The 23,713-nt window shown below is 44.1% G+C and overlaps 1 protein-coding gene across 1 annotated transcript; it reads left to right on the top strand.

Annotated features, from left to right (window-relative positions):
- Window positions 1–3,288: 3,288 nt before the first annotated feature.
- CUNH10orf53 (chromosome unknown C10orf53 homolog) lies at window positions 3,289–22,868 on the top strand. The gene is made up of 3 exons (XM_088463082.1): window positions 3,289–3,430; window positions 21,599–21,718; window positions 22,681–22,868. The coding sequence occupies exons 1-3, from the start codon at window positions 3,334–3,336 to the stop codon at window positions 22,743–22,745; spliced, it is 282 nt and encodes a 93-aa protein (XP_088319208.1). The 5' UTR covers window positions 3,289–3,333; the 3' UTR covers window positions 22,746–22,868.
- The last annotated feature ends 845 nt before the right edge of the window (window positions 22,869–23,713 follow it).

The following is a 23,713-nucleotide window of genomic DNA, read 5'->3' as shown; positions in this document are numbered from 1 at the left end:
ACATAGATGCAATAGGGGGCTTATAATAGGGTTTGTAACTTCTATAGCGAAAATCTATTTCGGGCTTATTTAGCAAAATAAAGCTGAGTTTCCTGTTGATACCTTCAGAGCCCCGGTCCCTGTATGTGTATATTATTAGTACATTCAGGAGAAACTTCATTTCTTATTGCTGAGAATAGCAGCAATAACAAATTACAATTACCAGGTCTAAAACCCGATAATGGAAAAATATGTCCTTGAATCTCCCATGTTCAGTTAAGTAATCTTCAGATGGTGTTAGCTATTGAATGCTACAGATGTGTCCCTCACTCGTCTTTTCGGTATTTGCGCCAAACAGCCGCTCTTAGCGCATCAATGGAAAACACTACCTTAGAATAATGTAACACATGCAAGACAAAACTCAGAGCGGGATGTACTACGCATTGCATTTGGATGTAGCACATCATCCCACCACCAATCGGGTGCATAGCATTGTTAATAACACCTGTATGCACTTAGAATTGTGATTAAAATTGCAAAGGACAGCTCTTTTGAAAAGTGCTGTCCTTTGCGATGATAGGATTTCCGGGTTTATGACCCCAGAAGTCCCTCGGAAGTCCTGCTGGGCATGTACCAGGTGACACGCACGCTGCGGCGGGACACTGGGAGGGATCAGATTGGATCCCTCGCAATGTACATTAGGCATCGCTTAATGGGTTCAAGCCCCGGAATGTACTGGATTCTGGTGCTTGGTATATATGGGCAATTTGGCCGGAACTCCAAAAAAAGGCAGTTTTCTGAATTTGGCCACATTTTGCTTTTAGTACATCTCGCTCTCAAGCAGGGCTGAGAGCTGTGGTTGTAACTGATGTGAGGGGAGCCAGCCAATGACAGCCAATTATTAGTTAGTACTGCCTCTGCTAGCTACACAAGAGGAAAGCTTAGAGGCAGAACAATCAGAGCAAAAGCTGTGAGAAGCAGAGCAAAAGCTGTGAGAAGAAATAATCACTACAGTGACACTATCAGACCATACCATCAATAGTGGAGAAATATTGAACCTCCGCCATCAATGGCAAAACCCACGGTTATTGGTAGTAGACCATCGAGAGGGGCAGATTTACTATCTATTGAGTTTGCAAAGTTGCTTTGACCAATGTTTTTCAAACGGCAATAGTAATTAATGCTAAATTAGCATGGTGTAGCATTAATTACTATTGCCCTCTGAAAAACACTGGTCAAAGCCGCAAGCCATCGGTGGCTTTGTAAACCTGTCATTTAGTAAATTTACCACTCAGTAGGCCTGATTCAGAGATGTACTGTACGCTATTCCAATGTTTATTGCAGTTGAGCGATAATCTGCAATTTGCACATGTGCCCAATGTTGCACAGTGCATGTATCAAGGAACATTAATGTAGTCACTCGCAGCAACTAGAAATGGAGGAGTGGAGGTAAGGACGCATGCGTATCTGAGTGTTTCAACGCTGTTTCAGAGGCGTGCATAATTAACAGGCAGCGTCATAATACACGTCACCTGGTTGTATTTCACACTGAAGTACTCGCAGTGCTTGTCAACCTCAAGCGCTTCGAGCACATCCAATGGTACTCAATGTATCAATGTTTTCATTCACTTCCAGGAGATGAGGTGTGCGCAAGTGGGCGTCTTAAGACTGGCTGGTGGGTGTCTGCATACACAAAGTGATCGCACGCCAAGACATAGTGGGCGTGCTAATGCCCTGCCGTACCATCGCCTGCCTTGCTGGGCGTGTATTAAATTTGCATACACTGGGAGCGAGCGAATGCATCTAGAGAGCGAGTCTGAATCAACTTCTCTGTGCTCCCACCATAGGGCTGCTAAGAAGTCTGATATTCAAAGGATCTGCAATTGATGCTGCGTCTTTGTAAGCAGACACCTTGGATTTGTGAAGCCCCAGCTGAGCGTCTCAATACATTCCTCGGTGTCTGCGACATTTGCATATTTTTGCACATCCATCGTTTAAGCAGACGTAGCAGCATTAAGCTTGGTACACATTGCAAAGATATATTTGCAGATCGAGTGATCTGCAGATATATCTGTAGATGATTGTCATTCATATACACTGAACGACCATCATCTTCAAGGCAGCCGCGGGTCCTGCTGGGCAGGGGTCGAGTAGGGGGCAGGTCCTTTCTTTCCCGCGGCTGTGGCTGCATGTGTACGGGCGATCGGCTGATGGATAGATATATCTGCAGATATATCTGTCCATCGTCTATGCAGCACAGCCGACGCGAGATGTCTGTGACCGACGTTGTTCACAGACATATCGTCTGTACACACTGGCCGATGGGCACAAGATATATTGGCCGATCAATTGATCAGCCAATATATCTGTCAGTGTGTACCCAGCTTTATTATATCCCTTTCACACTGCCATCAAATAACCCGGGTTACTTAACATGAACGCAGCAGCATCCCAGGTTACTGCACAGTGTGAAAGGGGCCAGTAGAAATAACCCGGGTCGAGCGACCCGGCATTTCAACTCGGTAGCGAGCAGGGTTGAACACGAGTTCAACCCGGCTCGCGGTGCGGTGTAAACGTGTGGGTCTCGTTCACTGCATAGGGAGAGCCGGCACTTGGAGATGAGATCATCTCCAAGCACCAGCTCAGCAGCGACCCGCCAAATGCGATGTGAAAGGGGTATTAGTGTCGGTTATGGTGGTAGTACATGTATACTTGGCTCCAACTGGGACAGATTATATAAGAACAGGATTGGCACAGACCAATAGCTTTGTATTGGTCCACACAGTCACACCCCTCCTAGGCTTTTGCCAGGCCTGTCTGCGCAGCCTGAGGAGTTGTTAAAGACGTCAGCATCTGGCATGGATTACTCTGCTCTCCCTAGAATGCTCACTGTATTATTAGGCAATAAATAAATCTGCACTGCATTCAATACTGGTCAGATAATGTTGTTTGTCAGATTAAAGACCTTTCATATAACAATTTATATATAAATATAAATATATATATATGTGTGTGTGTGTAACTGTGTGAAACCAAACCCACATTAGATATACCAAAATCACAGCGTTTTGAACTTTGACCAAAGTGCATTACTATTTGTCCCAATATTTTTGCCTGGAGTAGTAGTGTGCTCTTGTTGGAAAGTAGATACTTCAGCGTGTTGTGCAAAAATATTGTAATGTAATGAAAACTAAATTCTCTACATTCAGTAAGTGACCATTTATTACTTGGCAGGCAGCCGGCACACAAGTAACACTTGCGAGTCGGACCCGGCTAGCGTTGCTATAGTAACCGGATTGTTTACATGATGGCGCCGCCGGCACAGTGAGGAGAGCAGGGACTCCGGATAGGAAAATGCCAGAGAACGCCACAGTCACCGTACGGTTCGGCCCATATGTGACCGGCAGCGGGGTAGTGGAGCACCGGGTGTCCCGGTTGCAGGGGATGCGAGGTAACTGGAGAGAGGTGTTTTAACTTGTTAATTTTTGGGATAGAGCCGCTTCCATTATTTTATTACAATGCACAGCAATAGCACATGTATGCTGCTTCTGGAAAACTAAGAGGCTAAAGAGGACATTCCAGCTACATAACAATCCTTAGATGATTGAGGGCCTGATTCACTACCGATCGCAACTACATTTACGCACGCAATCAGCCAATTGATGAGTTCTGCGCATGCATCGCAGGGTGCGTGCGCGAACTGCCTATTGCGATCTGGTCTGCGTTCGCATTGACTACGCAGATCTATTGCACAGTGATTGACAGGAAGTGCCATTTGTGAGTGGTGACGGAGGGGGGGGGTGATGTGTTTGCACGCCGTTGCAGATGCGTGCATAAATTAACCACTGCGATGGCCTAAGCAGTCTGAGGTCTCATAGCGTGCATGGTTGGGGATGCAGTTAATATCCCTACGATCGGGATGCTGACTACCGAAATAGCGGTGCCGGAATTCCGATCACTCGATGGTACTTGATTGTATCAATGGTTTCGTAGGCTCGCTAAACAGTACTTATTTTTGCTAAGTAAAGTGGGGGTCCTTCTGCGACAGGATAGCGATCGCAATGTATTAGCATACTATTGCAGTTGAACTGCGTGCGTACTCGCTATTGCATACGCAGTTGCATACAGTAGTGAATCAGGCCCTGAGTCCTCTGTTTGTGTATAGGCCAGGGCCGGACTGCCCATCTGACAGTTCTAGCAAATGTCAGAAGGCCGATGGCCAGATGGGCCATTGCCGCCACCGCCAGTTCGTCCTCGCACCCCCGCTGTGTTAGTAACATGGTTTGGTCCCATGGCCAGTCCCAGAATACAGGGCATAACGTCATTACACCGCGTGACGTCATCGCGCCGCCGGGTGCCGTGAGGCATTTTGGGAGGAGCGGTGCTGCTGATATGGAGAGTGTACAGCCGAGCAGGAGCTGCGCACCAGCCGCACCTTGGGTTGATTTGGTGAGGAGCCTGGGCTCTGTAGTACTCTCAGGCAAGGTACTGTGTATATTTTTATAACATCACTGTATACTATGTGAGTGTATCTTAAGGGGCATTATTATTATTATTTGGCAGGCTGCTGTGACTTGTGGTGCTGCTACATGAGGGTATAACTTGGTGCATAATATGGGCCATGTATGTGTAATAATAGTACAGATCACTTTGGCCCTGCAGGTCATGGCATGGAATATATAATATCACTGTAGTGTAAGAGGAATTATTATTATCAGTCAGACTGCTTGTGACTTGTGGTGCTACATGAGGGTATAACTTGGTTACAGTCCCAACACAAGGAGCTAAGTACAGTATACTACCCTTTCCCTTGGTATCCGGTCATTAGGTCTACTGTAAAACGGTAGACAATGTTTAGGTAGACAATACTAGTTAGACAGGCAATAGGCCGACAGGGTCAGAAGGTCGACAGGGTCAGAAGGTCGACACACTAAAGGTCGACTAGTAACCCTAACCCTAATGCTAACCCTCCCCCTAACCCCAATACTTCCCGTCGGGATGCCAGCGCCAGGATTTTGAATGCTGTCAGGATTCCGGCACAGGCATTCTGAGTGCCGGCATCCCGACAGCCGGGTTATAAACTACATCCCCTAATACAACCAACTAAATACCAAATTAGTGTTCCCACTAGGCTGTGTTAGTCGGGCGCCGTGCTCGATTTTAAAGGGGCAAAATGCTCCCTGCCCTTTTAGTGGCGCTCCACTAAAACACACTGCATTTTGCCTTTGGACTCGCCTTTTCCCTGATCAGCCATGCCCCCATTCTGGAGCACGCGCGCCTATGGCACGCGCAGATACTCAGTCCTGGACCCTCTGCGCTCTGCTGTGAGGTGGGCTTGTGTGCTTTAAAATGCCAGGGCCTGTTTTTAGTCCCAGTTTGGCCCTGGCATAGACTGAACTCTGCTTGATCATTAGATGAGATGAAGACCCCAGGTAAACATCTTTGAAGCCCAATCAAATTTGCTCTCATTCAAAAACTGAAACATACTTTTAAGGGTCACTTTAATCTGTCAGAGGTGCGTTTGAAAAACCGAACTTGGAGCCTGATTCATTAAGTATTGCTATTGCAATCGCAGCTGCATTTACGCAAGCAGTTCTGATGTGAAAGTATGCTAATGTTTGCAACTGCTCATCCGGCATAGAGACGCCCACATCCACTTTCACAACAACTCGCAGTCCTGCGTTTACATCGGTAACATAAAGTAACATCAGATCCTCACGCAAAATTACTGCAGGTCTGACCTGTCTCAGAAATTGCAACTCTCATCGCACGCAGTGAGTACTCAAGCTGCGAATGCCATCACAGTGGCTAATTTATGCACGTCCAGGAAACGGCGTTCAAACGGGCAGGCACGCTTGCGTTTCTCCAACCACTCCTCCATCACCACCCCCAAACGCTGATGTCCCGTCACTCACTCTGTGATGACTTTCTTTCTGTGTACATGTTTGCAGTGCGATCGTACTACTAGCCGGGGCACGCACACTGCGGTGCATACGCATGCGCAGTACACATCATCAGCCGAACTGCGTATGTTGTTGCAATTGCAATACAACATTAATCAGGCCCTTGCATCAAACATAAGAGGTTCTCAAACTCTGCCATTACAGTCCACGTTTTAAGGCTATCCATGCTTGAGCACAGGTGACTAATACTTTCTCCAACAAAATCCTGTGTCCTACCTGGGTTTTCGAACACTGGGCCCGATTCAGACCCGCTCGCTATTATGCGTTAGCACGCAGCCAGCCGATGTTTGCATTGTGCGCATGCGTACAAATCGCAGTGCACGATCGCGAAGTGGTGGTGTGAACGCAGGCATGTCTGAGCGTCTTAACAGCGTTTCAAAGGCATGCATAATTAAGACTGAGCGTCATAGTACACGTCACATGGTTGAATTACACACTAAACCATACTTTGGCAACTGACGGCTGCGTGCAAACGCATCTAGCGAGCGTGTCTGAATCGAGCCCACTGTTTCAACCCATGTCATAGCTGGGTTAGACCCCTTTTGTACACCTTTCACACCACAGCTAAAACCTGGGCTATTGTCAGGTTAACTTGGGTTTCTGCTAGTTGTAAAAGGGGCCAGGATTGGATTCTTAGGTTGAGTGATCCACTAATCTAACCCGGATAGTTTGCAGGGTTTAACACGGGAATGACCCGTGTAACCCTGCAGTGTAAACGGGTAATCTGGGTCGCCTTTACAGGATGGAGGGTTCTGGATTTTCCGGCGCTTGGAGTTGATGTCATCTCCAAGCACCAGAAGACCAGTTACTCCCCTCTTGGTGCCCCAGGACATAAGTATACACATTGGTTCATGTATAGTTGAATGCATTTTAAGGCAAAAGTTCAGGTGTAAAATGTATCCATAAAAAACTATGAATTCCTTGTGTATGCTGAGCTGGATGCATCTCATGTGGCATATGCATCAGGTTATGGCAGGAGAAAACAGTAGCATATGCGCCAAGTAATGCCAGGAGTAACAAAAGCATGGACATGCGGCTTAATGGTGTTAGTAGTAAGTGTCCAATCTGTAGAGTGCAAGTGCAAATATTCTGCCTCGCTGCAATTGACCGTGTCCACTTTTAACTTATTACCTTTCTTAACTTTTGTGGTTACTCTACAAATGAACTATTTTGTACTAGGAAATTATATAAGTGCCACTTGACCCAGAGGCTGAGTGTAGCATTCTGCCATGTGTACTCCACTACACTCCTGTATATATTTTCCTTTCATATATTCAGGGCCAGTTCAGCCCACTCAGAAAAGGATGCAAAGCAGGGAGGCGCCAGGCAGGAAAGGTGCTCTCCCCGCTCCGCTATCCTGCTGAGTCCACAATTGCTGTTAGCTGCCGCTGCGCCTGTCAAACTGCCTGACAAGCAGCGGTTCCGGCAGGGGGAATTCTTATGTAATTTTTGCTCTCTGTCCCTCTTCCCTGTGCACTTGGATCATCCAGAACCCTGACTCCAGGAGGTGCATCCTGTTTGTCAAGGTCTCCAAGCCCCGGGTATATGCAACCAGCAGCTGATCAGGACCTCACAGTTTGACTCCTTCCTGCCCTGCACACGCATCTACCTGAGCATGGACAGCTTTGATGATGTGGCACATACTTTTCTCCAGTCCAATAAGTAGTTCCTGCAGATGAAGCAGACCTCTCCCAGGAGGAAGGACACCCACTCCCCATGGAAGACCCCACCAACCCCTGCAGACTGAGTTCTCCTTGGAGTACCTGGTGGTGGGGAACAGGAACTCCCAGAAAGCTGCCTCTCAGATGCCCTGTGAAATCATGCAAACCCGCTGCTTGTGCCAGGAAGGGGACTCCCAGGATCATCCAAGTGAAATTACAGAGTTCACCCAGAAGGAGGACTGCTACAAGAATGGTATATATCTGGAGAACTGCATGGGCAGCTCAAGGGACAGTAGTGGGGTAGAGCTCCAGGGTAAGTCAGGAAAGCATGAAACTTTTCTCCCAGGAGGGTGTAGGTCTATATGTCCCAGGTCTCTCTTAGATCACCATGTGTCATGTGCATCTTCCCCTGTCCTGCATGGCAAACCTTTAAGCCCCAATAAACACTCATTATTGCAAACGTCATCCTCATTTTGTGTGTACAGTCCACAATGATGTCATGAATACAGTATAAATAATGTGGGGGCAGGATGACCTCACTTGAGGAAATGTGCCATCCATGGGGTAAATTGATGCGGCTGTTAGAAGTAGAGGTTTATGGGGGACAGCACAATGTGGGGTAGCTGTTTCAAAAATGCTACTTTATTTGCTGCTAAATGGTTTCTGTCATGTTGGTAGATGGAATAATAATGCAGCTTTTATTATGTTATATGTTGTATGTGTCACTGATACAAATGTTCCTGGTAGTTTACTGTAGGTAGCAGCCATCCTACCAGGCCGGCCACTAAGCACAGTGTCTGGACGCAGAGTAGGTGGAGGTAATGTTCTTATAGAAGATCCAAATGGAGACTATCCTCTCATTACCGAATTGTAGCCTATTTTACTGATAATGGAAGAAGCTTCCTAGGGGTGTAAGTGGTGGTCTATGAGCCCCTATAAAACTCTACTAGACTGATCCCCAAACACCCTGCTCCCACATTTTTATTACTGATGTTACCTAAGTGTCCTCCTGTATTGCTTTGGCACATTAATTCTAAGTATTTTTATTTGGTAATTTAGACACCATGGGCAACAAACATGTATATGGTAGGAAAGGCTGCGATGTGGCGGAAGAACAGCATCACATGACTGAAATTTGCTTCAATTCTGCCCTGGGATGATGCCCCAATGACATCTAAGCCCTCAACATTTGGATGCAGCTGGGGATCTGGTTGCCTATCAGTACTACTGTGGCATGTGTATAAGGGGCGCTACTACTGTGGCATTATGTGTATAAGGGGCACAACTGTGTGTTGTAACATGAATAAAGGACATTACTATTTGGTGTAATGTGAATCAGGGACACCGTGCGGTGTAATGTGTATAAGATTGTGCTACTGTGTGGTATAATTTCAATTGTGGGTACTACTACTAATGTGTTGTCATGCCCCTTCCTTGTGAGACCACACCCCTTTTATGCTGCGCACGCCGAAAGCGCGCAGTTCCCTTTATAGCATATGGGTGGGAGGGACAATTTATAATTTGCAGTGGACACCGAACATCCTAGAACCGGCCCTGATCAAACTATGGGGTCTATTTACTAAGCAGTGTTAGGAGACAGAGTGAAAAGTAATAAAGTGATAAGGTGCCAGCCAATCAGCACCCAACTGTCATTTTTCAAACACAGCCTGTGAGATGACAGTTGGGAACTTATTGGCTGGCACCTTATCACTTTCTTATCACTTTTCACTCTGTCTCCTAACACTGCTTAGTAAATAGACCCCTTAGTCTTATTTTTCTTTTTACAACCTGTAATTACAAAGGTAGATGGAGAACACTTATACTACACAAATGTGTGATTCTCTGTGTGACGCATGGGACATTTACATACAGTATAACCTATAGGTGGAGAGGGATTTTGGCAACCCAAGCTAAGCACATGCATTGCTTGATGGTCGCTCACACTCTAAGTAAGCTGTGTCTGAACCAGGCAGAAGTGAAGCATCCTTCTTTGGAACAGGCTCTAATCAGAGAATTATCAAAATACCTCCAAAAAGACATAGATAATTGCTGTATTATGATGACCCTTTGAGAATAAATATTTTTTTATTTTAGAAATAGGACTTGATAAAGGAAGTTAAAGGACAGTCAATAAGTGTTGACCCAAAATTTCAATGTATTATTATAGTGTTTCCCCGTTTCCCATTTGGTGTCATTTGTGGCCAAATGAGATACATCAGAATGCAAACAGACAGTCCTTATGGGTGGTCAGGTGAGGAAGTTCTGTCCCAACCAGCTCATTGGGATTACTGGTGTTTTTGCAACTAATTAGAACAAAACTAATACAATTGGCCATAAATGTTGCAGTGTGTCTGGACTCCTTTGGTGATACTGTATATTAGCTTACAGGTTACAAAACCTTTCATCAGGTTCCACTAATAGTTTAAAGAGAAATGTTATACTGCTGGTATTTAATTACAGACCATTAACCATCCTGTTGTCTGTCTCAAAGGGGATTATTTTAATGGTTATCTTAATGCAGCAAGTCGAAAAACAATACATACAACGTAAAAGCACTTAATTGTTACATGCAATTCAACTCTATAGCTGGCATTCCTCATAACGTAAGAGATAACATAATGCATAGAGGATTCTGTGCAAGTTATCTTAAATTACAGATTTAAACATCTGATGAAGTCACCTGTGTTGAAAGATAATGTAATTTCGCTTTATTGATTTACATGTTGGTCAGTTAAAGTTAACCCTACAGTATGAAGACCAAAGCTAGTACATGCCTTTATACGTTTGTGTCTAAACTATTTTCAGCACATTCAGAGGTGTGCTTATAGTGAGCCAATCAGAATCAGATATCTCAGGCTGCCCATTTTAGTGGGCAGCAAAACCAAGTAAATATAAAATGCCATTTTTTTGCTGCTGTCTTCATAATAAATAAACCATGCCTAGCTATGCAATACCCAAGGGAAACTTTTCACACTGGTCAGTTTGGTAGTCATCACCCTCAAACAATGAATCTGGGGACTTATGAATATATTCATTCAATATCACTGGAATGGGTCTCGGGTACATGTCAAATTTACATCATGCACCTTGCCTGTTCCTGCCACCCCCACCTCTCTTCTGGTTGCACATGCATGGTGGCTCACAAAGTCAATACAAAGTAACACACCATTTCAATTCAGGGCTATGTGTGGAACTACTATGCTTTTTACTGATGGAGTAGAATTGGTTGATAATGAAAATGTCCCCACTATATTAGTAGTGTTCATATAGTGTTCATCCTAGCACCCTACAGTTGTCACAACCCATGCAGTTCCGCTTTCCTGCCTGGGGTATCGCTCTCTGCTCTGGTGCTTCTTGCACTCTCTGGTCTTTATCTTGCATTAGCTGAGTGTGCTAGTAGCACTAGAGCAGAGAGCAGTGCAGGGTGCTAGAATGGACACAAGCTGTTTGAAACATTTGCACACCCTACTTGAAAATGTTGTGGATTAAACCACACTTTGAATGAAGACATGCATGCGTGGGTGTAAGGCAAAGTAAAGACAAACCCTTGTCCAGTGAAAACACTTATTTCACCTAGAAAAAAAGTGTTTGCACTTTAGTAAATTAGCCCCTGATTTCTATACCTAAAACGACCTTTTAAGGAAGGTTATTTGCCCATGGGCAAGTGCTCTATGCTTGAGATCTTGAGTCTGCTGTGTTTTGAAGGCAATATTTATCTTTTGCTTGTATCAGTACGTAATTAGCAATAGGCAGAAAACCAAAGAAAAATACAAAACACTTTATTTCATCTCATGGGCCAAGGACAGGAGACAAAACTTAACGACGTACATGTTCCATAGCCATATACAGATGTGTCCTCATACTGTACACCTAGCATAAATACGTCATACGGTGCAAGATGCCTAGTGTGACTGAGCCACTCTGAGTGGGGCAGCTTTCAATTTTTTTGCATCCTATTCGCATCACAAACACAGCAAAACACAACTCAAAGTGTACTAGAGAAGCTAGGCTGCGACTTTGTCCACACAGAAATGAGTTTTAAACATGTACAAAGTCGCAGATGAAGCACAGTGGAACTTGACATGGGAAAAAGCCGCGGTCACTTCATCACAGCACTTCATATACAGATTCAGATGCATTTTCAGACATATATATGAAATTAATCAGAGCAAGCTAGCAATGTAGCTTGTCGCTCCCAGTTGTTTTATTTATGCGAGTAAGACGCACATTGTTAGTGAAAACGTTGCTTGGTGTGACAGAGGTGACCAGGGCATGGGGAGCTGGGAGAGGCTATTTGCCATGACTAGAGCCACAGTGTATGAGGACACAGTTGTAGATGCTCCACAAGGTGAATTATCCTTCCTTCCACTCCACATAGTATTTCAGTTCCTGGCTGGCCGGGCCTGTAACAAAAAATAAATATATCTTCATTAGGCAGATAATTGTTAGGAAGTAAATCCTTAGGAACCCCAGTTCAGTGTACCACCTGCATCAGCGGTATTTGCAACACTGTCTGTACCCTAGGGCGTATATGGCAGAGTTTTGTCCTTGTGTTTTTCAGAACTCTGGGCAGTCATCCCATTCACTCATATTGTCATTTGCTACTGTACTAATCCTATGTCCAGTGTCATCTGAGAGATTAGTGTTCTTAATGGCTGTAAATAAGAGAATTAATTAACTGTATAACTTCCTATACTGTAGCCTATTACAGTGTCAGAAAGAAAGTCACTGACACCTCTCCAACAGTATGTCAGATGTGAGAGCATCTTACATAGAAACTTTGAGGTAAATGTACTTAAGTCAATTCTTTTGCAGGGTTGGGTATGAAATCCCAGCTGTCGAGATGCAGCTGGTCAGAATACCTACAGCAGCATCACGACAGCCAGAATCCTGACACCCGTAGGAACGAACGGTAAGTGTTTTCCTAACACTAACACTCCTTCCCCGATGCCTAACCCTAACGTCCCCCTCCCCGCACCCTAATCCTAACACTCCCTACCCGAGGCCTAAACCTAATCCTTCCCCCTAGTGCCTAACCCTAACCCCGCACCCCAACCCATAACCTTCCCCTAACACCCCGATACTTACCTTCAGGATGCCGACGGTCGGGATGCTGGTGCCAGGATCCCGACCTGTCGCCGGGATGCCGACTACATCCCCTTTTGCAAAATACTTTTATAATATCTCCACAAATACCAGTAGTTGCAGTTTATTAGGGATTGTAGCAGTGGTGTAGTCAGGTTTTGAATTGAGATGGAGCAAAGGAGGGCATGGCTCCAGCTTGATGGTGTGTGACTGCACTGAAGTGGGAATGTGTGTGCCCTACTGTACAGAGGGCCTGATTCAGAGCCAGATGATCTGACAAGAGCGCTCGCTCTGAATCAGGGCCCTCCTACCTAAAATTGGAGCGGCCTCCTGGCCGCTCGCATAGCTGTGGGTAACCACCCACAGCTTATGCGAGCGGCCAAAAAGATGGTCACGATGGTCAAGACCATTGCGACCATCGGGCTTGCGACGAGACCCTGCGGTAGGGTCTCGCTGCCGCAAGCCTAGGAGTGCTTTTGGCTCTATCAGAGCCAAAAGCACTCCCACTGACATCACTAGTGATGTCAGTGGGGCCGGCCCCAGACGGTAGGCGTTCCCATGGGAATGCCTCCGTCTGGGCAGCAACGCCCCCGGCACGCCCACCAAAGGGGGCGTGCTGTCACTCACCATCGACAGCACGCCCCCTTTGGTGCAAGACCCATAGCGACGGCTTGGCCGTCGCTATGCGGGTCTCGCGCATGCGCACAACGGAGCTCCCTCCGTCGTGCGCATGTGCACTAGGGCACCATCGACCCGCTTGCGAGCGCTCAGCGCTCGCGAGCGGGTGTGAATCAGGCCCAGAGCTGGAAAGGCACAATTTAATTCCAGAACGCATTGGAGGCGCCTTCTTTTGCTAGGCGCATCAGGAGGATACCTGCTAATCGACCTAAATGAATCCCTCTGCTCCATTCCACCCCTGATTGCATATTCAATTTGAAACCTGCATACAATTGCAATGCAACCTTAAAGTCACAAAGACATTTGTTACTTTAGATCAGGGGTCCTCAAACTTTTTAAACAGGCGGCCAGTTCACTGTCCCTCAGACCGTTGGAGGGCCGGACTATAGTAAAAACAAAAACTATGAACAAATTCCTATGCACACTGCATATATCTTATTTTGAAGTGAAGAAACAAAACGGGAACAAATACAATATTTAAAATGAAGTAAAGTTAAATCAACAAATTTACCAGTATTTCAATGGGAACTATGGGCCTGCTTTTGGCTAATGAGATGGTCAATGTCTGGTTCCATATTTGTCACTGCTAGTCGTAACAAGTGATGCAAGTGTGCATCCGTTAGTCTTGATCTGGTTGGAGATTTCAAATGTTTCATTCTAGAAGAAGTCTGTTCACAGACATAAGTGCTGCCAAAGATGGTTGCCATTTTGAGTGCATGGTTCCTGAGATGAGGATATGTCTCAGAGGGGAGAGATGCATAGAAATATCAAATTGAATATCCTACACTCCGAGTCAATTTTTCTTTTTCTTGACATCATTGTTTTCTAGGGATTCCAAATTGCTATTAGTAAAATACCAATATATATATACAGCGCTACAAAAACAATATACCAGCAATAACTTTGCCCACACAGAGACATACAGACTGCAATGCCCATCATTGCAGTCTGATTGGTGAAACTCCGCTTTTACCTCAGGCTCACACTGAGGTAATAATGCTCCCAACTTCCTCCAAGCTGCATCTGCTCTGTGATGCCTCCGTTTCCCGCACTCTCTCTCCCGCTCTTCGCGCTCCCGCTTCCGACCTTCACTGCCCACAAGTCACCGCTCAGGCGGCCCTCCCAAATGCCCTGGCTTCCTCTGAATCCTGGGAGATGAGAGTTGTAGTCTGGCTGCGCTGTTCGGTGCCTCTCACCACCTGAAGCTAGATTGCAGCCAACAATTCTCATGATCCAGCGCTTCAGCCGGCCAGCCAATCGGCGGCGGCGGCCACCCCCTCTCCCTCTTCCACCAATGACAGACAGGCAGCGGCGGCATAAACACCCGGCGGGCCATATAAATGTCCTCAGCGGGCCGCATGTGGCCCGCGGGCCGTAGTTTGAGGACCCCTGCTTTAGATACTGCAATAAATTAGGAAAGATGACCTGTAGAAATTTCACAAGAGGTTCTCATAGACATATACGTTCCTGAGAGCTGGTTTCTGCCAGACAGGTGACCATAGTGACTTGCTGAGGACGTAACCTCAGCAGTACAGGGCCTGGTTACCAAGCCACTATTTCCACAGATGTGCATAGCCTAGCTACCGATTTGCTAGAGAGGAACAAAGAACTACATTTGCATTATGTATATGTTTATTTTTCTTTAAATAACTATTACTTTGCTTTACAGTTGCTAATAAATAAAGCAAATTGATATCTAAACTCTGAATTACCTTGGAGTCCTGTTTATTGCATCCAAAATCTAGTCACTGACCAAAAGACATTTGCCTTGATGCTAATTGTGTTTTCCCTGTGGTGCTTCCATCAGTTTGGAGTGGCTTGTGGCAGTGTATGAAGATAATTTTAACAGTTGGCCGATGTTTTTTCTACTGTGCATGCGTCTGATTCGCACTGCGCTTGTACTGTGATGAATTTAAGGCGCCGGTCGCAGTGTGGATTTCGATGCAGAATGATTGACAAGTAGTTAGCATTTGTGAGAAGTAACAAAGGGTGGCGAGTCAAATCCAGGCGTGTTGTGACCGTTTCAGTGGCATGTCGCAGCCAGCGACTGCGCCCTTGTACAAAGTGGTATGGGCCCCGGTGCCTTAGTTCAAATGGACATTCGGAGCAACCACAGTCTTGCGCTGAGGATCAATGGTGCGTCTTTGTAATCAAGCGGCAGATCAGACATGCACCCTATGTACAAATCCAGCAGCTGGGACGTTAGCATATCTTCTCAATTCTGCTGCAAACAAAGACACACTTGTTACCATATTTGTGTCCACCTCTACATCAGGCCTAAATTTAAGATTAGAAATGTTATTTAACAAATACTTAGGAGCCCAGCCTAGCCATGTATACACTTAGGGCCTGATTCAGAGCTGAACGCTCTGACCAGAGCGCTCGCTCTGAATCAGGGCCCTCCTCCATGAAAATGGAGCGGCCCCCTGGCCGCTCGCATAGCTGTGGGTGACCACCCACAGCATATGCGAGCGGCCAAAAAGATGGTCGCGATGGTCAAGACCATCGCGACCATCGGACTTGCGACGGAGACCCTGCGGTAGGGTCTATCAGAGCCAAAATCACTCCCACTGACATCACTAGTGATGTCAGTGGGGCCGGCTTCAGATGGAAGGCGTTCCCTTGGGAACGCCTTCGTCTGGCCGCCGCACCCCCGCCAAAGGGGGCGTGCTGTCAATCAACATCGACAGCACGCCCCCTTTGGTGCGAGACCCGGAGCGATGGAAAGCCCGTCGCTCCCCGGGTCTCGCGCATGCGCATGACGGAGCTCCCTCCGTCGTGCGCATGCGCAGTGGGGAACATCGACCCACTTGCGAGCGTACTGCCGCTCACGAGTGGATCTGAATGACCCCCTTAGCCATAACAGCCATGCTGACACATTCTGGAGTTAGCTTAGTCCGGCTTTTAAAAGTTAAGAACTAGTAGGTTGATTTAGTCTTTGGCTATTAAAACAAAATAGCTTTAACCTGTCAAACTTTTGTTTGAAACCTATGGAAAATGATCTTGTTAATTAGAATACTTGCTGAGACGCGGTCTGCACAATTTTATTAAAATCCTGCAATCATATTATCACAGTATGATCTCATTTTCAAGAGCTAATTAAATAATGAGGAGTGGACACATGCCAGTATTACAAAGGGACAAAGAGTGACAAAGTAATTAGGTAAATTAGAAAGGCATATTTATGTTTTTATTCTGTTATTATCATTGATTATATTAATGATCCTTTTATTTTCATATATTTATAACTGTTATATTTAATGCTAGAACTTGCTACATTATAGAAACAAATTTCATTCTGTAACTATTATGTTTAACAGACAGATCTTTTATTGTAAATTATAGTCCTATAATAACAGTTTCCAATATGCTTATTTAAATGTATAAAATGTTGCAAAGTCAATGGATATTTTCAATGTTGCTTAAAGGGAAGTACCACAGGCACTAAAATACATATCTTTCTGGCCATTTTGTATAAATCTACTGCAAAGCATGTAAATGAGACAAAGTTATAACCCATTGTTTCCAATGCCACTATATGCACTTCTGTTTATACTCACTGTTGTATTTGTGATGTGGAATAAGGTGTTTTTTTGCGTCACTGCCTGTTCCATTTTTTTCATTCAGCACATTGAGGTCAACGGAATATTAGACCAGTGCAGTGGTTCCCATACTCAGTCCCCAGGACTCCACACAGTTCACATTTCCCAGGTGAACAGGTATAGTCATTACTCACTGACACATTGTAAAATTTCCACAGATGGAGTTAATATCTCACTTTTGATTCTGTGAGGAGACCTGGAAAACATGCACTGTATGGGGTCCTGAGGACAGAGTTTGAGAACCTGTGGACTAGAGGCTTTTACTTACATTCAGTGAGCTCAGTGACAAACACTTTCACATTTGACATGCAGTGTAAACTTTTTCAAATGCCATTGGGCACCTGGCTCAGAACATAGACAGTAGGTAGACAATAAACTGATTCATTGGAGAGTTGTCAAAAATGTGAGATTATTATTTATTTGGTTTCTTGACTCCTCCACAATGGGATAAAATCCACCTTTACTCATGACAGGAAAGAAGTCACACCTGGAGGGTATATAGGACTACACCTCATTCCTTCCTGTATCTTCTGATCATTCCCAAGCTTTAAACAACAGATTAGTAATCATAACATTTATGGAGGCTAGCTTGCTGCTGTGGAGGAGTCAAGGAAACCAGATTAGCGGCAATAGTCCTAAACCCGTCCTCTTCTGTGGCACCATAAACAATTTGGTGATGCCAAAAATGAACTTCATTTACAGTGGGTCCCATTACTATTTGAATCTTGAATATTGATACAATATTGTTTAGTGCAGTGCTTTTCAAATCCAGTCCTCGGAACACACTAAAATTGCATATTTTCTATATCTCCTTACTGGAGCACAAGTGTTTTCTTAACTCACTAACACAGGGTCATAACTAGCTATGGGCGACTGATGCCACTGCACAGAGTGCAGAGCTTTTTGGGCGGCACCACCACTCACCCGCGGTCCCTGTATCTGGCTAGTAGGATGCCTGGGACAGCATCCTGCAGCCAGAATCACAGCTGCAGTGCCACCCGGAACATATTTTGCATGCTCCAAACGGCAGACTGCAACCCTTACACAAATGGGTGCTGTGGTTATGGAGAAGAAGAATGGTGTTCCTATGCAGCTCTCTAAAGGGTGGCTGACCCCTTGAATGGAGAAAACAAACAATATAGTAGGAAAGCGCAATGGAATAACCAATAGATAATATTTAATATAAAATATAGAATATTGAATAAAAACGGTCTGTTATCAATGGATATCTATACATAAAACACACAAATAAGACCATATGTTGGGAGTGACCAAAAAAATCTTTTTTAATTACACTGTGCCTGTAAATAGGTTACATATAGGTGAGAAATACATATCTGGGGTACCCCATATGCTAATGAGAATCCAGAAAAAGAAAAAACCTAAGGATAGGACACCTTATTTCTTCATTCATTCCCATTTATACATGGAACTTGCACCAAGCCACATGGTGGCTTATTAATAATCACCGCTGTCATTTAGACGGAGCAAGCAACTAGCAGAGCGGCTCCCTCTCAGCGGTTTTCCTACCAGTTGCTCACATGGTCGGAGTTCTCCCTGTGGTTCAGCTATCTCCAGCAACAGGGGATTACATCACTCTGACACGCGGCAGCATTCACCACCGGAGCGGCTGATCACAGGCACTGATATTCCCTGGCAATTGGAGGCTGCACATCATCTCTCTGCACGGCGGTACTCACCATCGGAGTGGCATTCCGGACACTGCCCTTCGGTTCCAGCCTGATATAAGGGAGCTATATCTTACAGGTCAGCCTGTATATTACACAGTGTACTGGTGATTTCAGCCCATAAACTGAGGCTAATCTAAGTGCTTTGAATTACTGACTCTGTTCAATTGACACTGTTTCTACATCCACCATTTGGGACTCTTTCATCACCTCAACAATATTGCATAATAATGCAAGGTTGATTATCACACTTACAGTGGAGAACGATTGAGACATTTCCAATTCTTCATTTTCAATTCCTAATTTTTCCATTTTGTTTTTTACAAAGTACCACAATTAGGTTTTTTCTTTTTCTGAATTCTCATTAGCATATGGGGTACCCCAGATATGTATTTCTCACCTATATGTAACCTATTTACAGGCACAGTGTAATTCAAAAAAATTTTTTAGGTCACTCCCAATATGTGGTCTTATTTGTGTGTTTTATGTATAGATATCCATTGATAACAGACCGTTTTTATTCAATATTCTATATTTTATATTAAATATTATCTATTGGTTATTCCATTGCGCTTTCCTACTATATTGTTTGTAACCATTACAGCCCCCCAGACATCCTGAGGATGCCCCGGCAGCGTTGTTCTGGTTGCTGGCTGCACTGTGTGCTAAGGGGGTGTGGCTGGCACTGGTGCCATAAATCAAAGTTACGGTGCTGGAATGACACATTTTAAAACGTCCACGGGTGGCTCTAATTATTTCACTTGTGATTTTATGAGAAGACCTGGAAAACATGCACTGTTAATGTGTTCAAAGAACAGGCAGAATTTGTACGAGCAGAATTGTCAGAGTCTCTTGGTGCAGTGCTCCTGTGTACAGTACATTCAGCTCTTTCAAATTAATTGATGTGGTTTGTAGATTGTGTAAATGAGTGGGTCAGTAATACATTACAATGGCAATAAAGGGAATGCTTTAATATTCTATTGTTCTGAATATAGGTTTTTTACATTAACATCTAAAGAGATTGCGTTTAAAATCAGTGTCATCTTGATAAGTATCTAAGATATGATTTAAACAAATGCTTTGTTAATGGTTTGGTTCCTAGTAGACTTGTATATTGTGTGTAGAGTTATCAGTTTGTTTCCTAAGCATGAGTATATTACATAAGATGATGTTTGTAGTGATGGCACATAAAGAAAATGTTTATAAGGAGCCAATGAAGACATATGTATTACAGATAAAGGGAACTGTACACAGAATATCAAAAAAGATCTAACAATTACAGCTTTTGCTGATATTATAATCTCCACCAAAGTGGATCGTATACTGGTCTGTATAACATTTTGTTTATAAAAAACAAAAAAAAAGGAAAGCTCACAAAATTATGACATACATATGCTGATAATAGTAATAGACTCATTATTGCTTCAAGTCAATGATTTTGCATTTGTGAAGGTTTTATTTTATTTCATTACCTTTAAATGCAATTAGTACTTTTTTACTATATTTGAGGATTGTTATATGTTGAAGACACATTGAGATATTTGATTGATGCAAGCATATTCTGTCTGTACACATAGGGGCATATTCAATTATTTGCGAAAATAGCAAAAATCCCGCACTTGTGGGTTTTTCTTCTCGCAGGAGCGGGCTTTTTGCTATTCAAGTAGGTGCAGGGTTTTCAGTTTTTGAGCGGTGGGAGTTTTTTCCGCCCACCTCAAGAGCAAGTATGATTTTAGGAAAAATCAGCGGGACTTGCTCTGGGACTCCGGTGGTACCCCCTCTGAGGACTAATTAAGCAATTGGAAGTTTCCAATTAGCTTAATTAGTCCTTAATTACTCACCTTCTGAAGCGGTGTCTTCTTCTTCCAGCGTCAGGAGCCGGGTCTTCTGCAACATGTGTATGTGAGTGTGTTTGTAAGTGAGTATGAGTGAGTGTGTGTATGCATGAGGGTGTGTGTGACCCACCCCCGATGAAAGTGTATACCCCCTTGTACCAAGGGCTGGGAAAACTACATCTCCCAGCAGGCCATGTGCCTCCCAGCAGCGCTCTCTCCAATGACAAGATGGAGTGGAGGCCACCGGGAGCCGCAGATTCCACCGGAGCCCCCGGATATGTAACTAATTATTTTTTCACGTGCTGCAGGGATTTCAGCTCTGAAAACCTTGCAACCCCTTTTTTTAAAAATGGATAACGTGGGTATCGTGAGCGTGCATACCCACCGTGATTCAAAATTGGATGCAAGGTTTTTTTTACCTTGCACCCAATTTGATATGCGCCATAAAATAGATCAACTCAATATGACGGTCTTAAAAATAGTATATTTTAGTGTATGGTTTATGTCTTGACTAAAACGTTGCTTGGTTTGAAGAATGGACCTTGAAGTCCATCTGCAGCTTTTATTTTTTACATTGTCCTCACCTATAACCCCATTCTATTGATCCTGAAAAGGACCTCACTGTTTATTAACTTGGTTTTAGGCCTGAAAAGGACCTATATATCCAATTAGTAACTGTCAGTGCAAGTGCAGTGTGACTGTTGATCCTCCGACTCACTGCTCTTCCATTGGAGCTTTGCCCGCCCCCCACTGGTACATATCAGCCTGTGCCTTCTGATCAGTGTAGTTTTAGGCACTGGATGACAACCTGTGTGAACTTGCTTAAACCAAAATTTCAAATCAAAGAGTCCACGGCCTACTTGATGGGCCTGACCAACTTCAAACATAGCCAAAATCCTGGTCAAACTACACCACCATGCCAAATTTGATGAAGCTAGGTGCAAAACTCTGGCCATGCATAAAGGACAAACAGACAGACACACCTACACTTTCTCGCTTTTTATATAGTTGTTATTGAATTAAAAAAAAAACTCTTTTCCTGCAGTTTAATGAAACTACATGCTAATATTGCACTGATGTAACGTATGGCAATGATTTTGTTGACAGCTATGCTGGCCTCAGATGGGCACAGAGTTGTCTTGGAAGAAATCTTGGATCGGGACGTTGTGGAACTTATTGTGAATGAGGAGACTATATTTACCTGTAACATCAAGGAACTTGACTTTGGTAAGGAAACAAAAATGTTTTGACATGTAGGGGACGATTCATTTAGTTTTGGGCAGCAATAATTAATGGAGCAATTTAATTGTTTTGGGCGCTCATTAATTATCACACTTGTTGCACCTAAAAGCACCTGCTTTGCATGACTGAACCCATCTAAAGTACTGCTTAGGGTGCCTAAACTGCTTTAGGGTGCAAAAAACAGGGCTTTTCGCACATCTATGCTCGACACCTCAGGAGGCTGTGAGCAGAAATGTAGGTGGCTGTGGCACTCATGCCTTATCGTAGCAACAATTGAAATGCTCAATTGGTTGCCCATTACCAACAGCCGTGATAAAAAACAATTCAGTTCCTCTCCCCCCTGTAATGTGCAGGGCAGTAACTCTTCTTTGTCTCATAATGTAAACACATTTAATACTGAAGTAATATATATGTTACATCATGTGTTCTCAAACTCGGTCCTCAGGACCCCAACCAGTGCATGTTTTCCAGGTCTCCTCACAAAATCACAAGTGAAATAACTAACTTTACATGTGGATCTTTTGAAATGAGTAATGAATATACCTGTGCACCTGCTAGGTGACCTAGAAAACATGCACTGCTTGGGGACTCACTTTGGGAACCACGTGTTTTAGGATGAGCTACTTTACACGTAGATATGCAAAACATAATGTTAATTTAAGAACTGAAAAAAATGTGGACCAGCACCACTATGCGTGAATGCAGTTACTTGTCCATGTAGCGCATGTTAGGGTGCAACAGGCAACAGATGGACATTTTACGGTGGCATTATGTCCACAGCAATCTGGTGCCAGGATGGTTTGCCAGTGTAACATAAAAACAAATTGGGGTCGCAGTTTTCCTAAGCCACCATAGTAATGTATGATCAAAAGGCTGCATAAAGCCCCCATTTCACAGTAACCTTATAAATATGACTGAACTATGATATGCTATTTCCTCTGTTGTAGGAGGTGATGGAAAGCTGGACCTACTTTGTGAACAAGCAAGACAAGCTGTACTGAAAGCTTACTAATGACTGTTATATTTACTTGTAACCTTATATTCCCAGTCTACCTTTGTAACACATTTCTATCCAGTAAGTATTGTAATGAATTGTACACTAGAAACATTAATAAACAGGAAGCCTGAAGACTTATTTTTAAGTGCAGTGGTTTGGATGGCATTTTCAGTAAGAGGTGCCTAGGAATTATTACATGACTGTGGCTATGGGCATTAACACCTCTGGGGCTGTTCAGCCATGCTGAATGCAGATTCACAATTTATCGGGAATCTGCGTGTGCGCAGGACCCATTGTGCGAGTGTGCAGAATGGGTCCTACGTAATTGCACGCAGCCCCTTCTGTGCCTCTGCCTGATTGACAGGTAGAGGCATTTAAGGGGTGGGAAGCCGCCATTCCCGGAATCGGGGGTGTGTCCATCCAATTTTCCAGGAGTGGCAAGCCGGCCCTTACTCAGCAGGCCGGCGGCCCGCTGTGTTCAGCATGCCTGAATCAACCCCAGATCTGTTAATGCCCATAGCCACCTTCGACCACCAATGGTCGCAATGGTGATCCTGGCCTGCGACCTCGGTCTCAGTGCTTGGATTGCAAATGCAGCTTTGCAATTCTGTTCCAACCTGAATCAGCACTTCTGTAATGTGGTATTCTCAACTATAGCAACATTTATTAAAAAAAAATTTCTCTGCATAATAATACACATAAAAAAAAAATTTTTTCATTACTGCAACAAAAACGTGCTTATAGCAATATAGTGTGAGACTCCTATTAATATTGTCCTTTATTTAGAAGTTGCTGACATATTACACAGCACTGTACATTGAGGGGCTCATGACACAAAACAAAGACATGATAATGGATATTATCGCCATTTCATCATGTATGAGGAATGTGAGAAGGAAAAAGGGAAAAACAATAAATTAGTACAATTCAATGAATAAAATACTGCCCTCTGCAAAACACAAACACAAAAATATATGCAAAAC

The sequence above is a fragment of the Taudactylus pleione genome, unplaced genomic scaffold (genome assembly GCF_031769625.1).
Source record: "Taudactylus pleione unplaced genomic scaffold, aTauple2 ptg001314l, whole genome shotgun sequence".
NCBI lineage: Eukaryota > Metazoa > Chordata > Amphibia > Anura > Myobatrachidae > Taudactylus > Taudactylus pleione.
The sequence above is the reverse complement of the archived record's forward strand: the minus strand, read 5'-3'. Positions and strand labels throughout refer to the sequence as shown.

Bases quoted from the DNA above. Each gene is read 5' to 3' on its own strand.
- CUNH10orf53 (XM_088463082.1), top strand. From the start codon at position 3,334: ATGCCAGAGAACGCCACAGTCACCGTACGGTTCGGCCCATATGTGACC. The intron at 3,431-21,598 runs GTAACTGGAGAG...TTTTGTTGACAG, and splicing joins CCGGTTGCAGGGGATGCGAG to CTATGCTGGCCTCAGATGGG. The intron at 21,719-22,680 runs GTAAGGAAACAA...CCTCTGTTGTAG, and splicing joins CATCAAGGAACTTGACTTTG to GAGGTGATGGAAAGCTGGAC.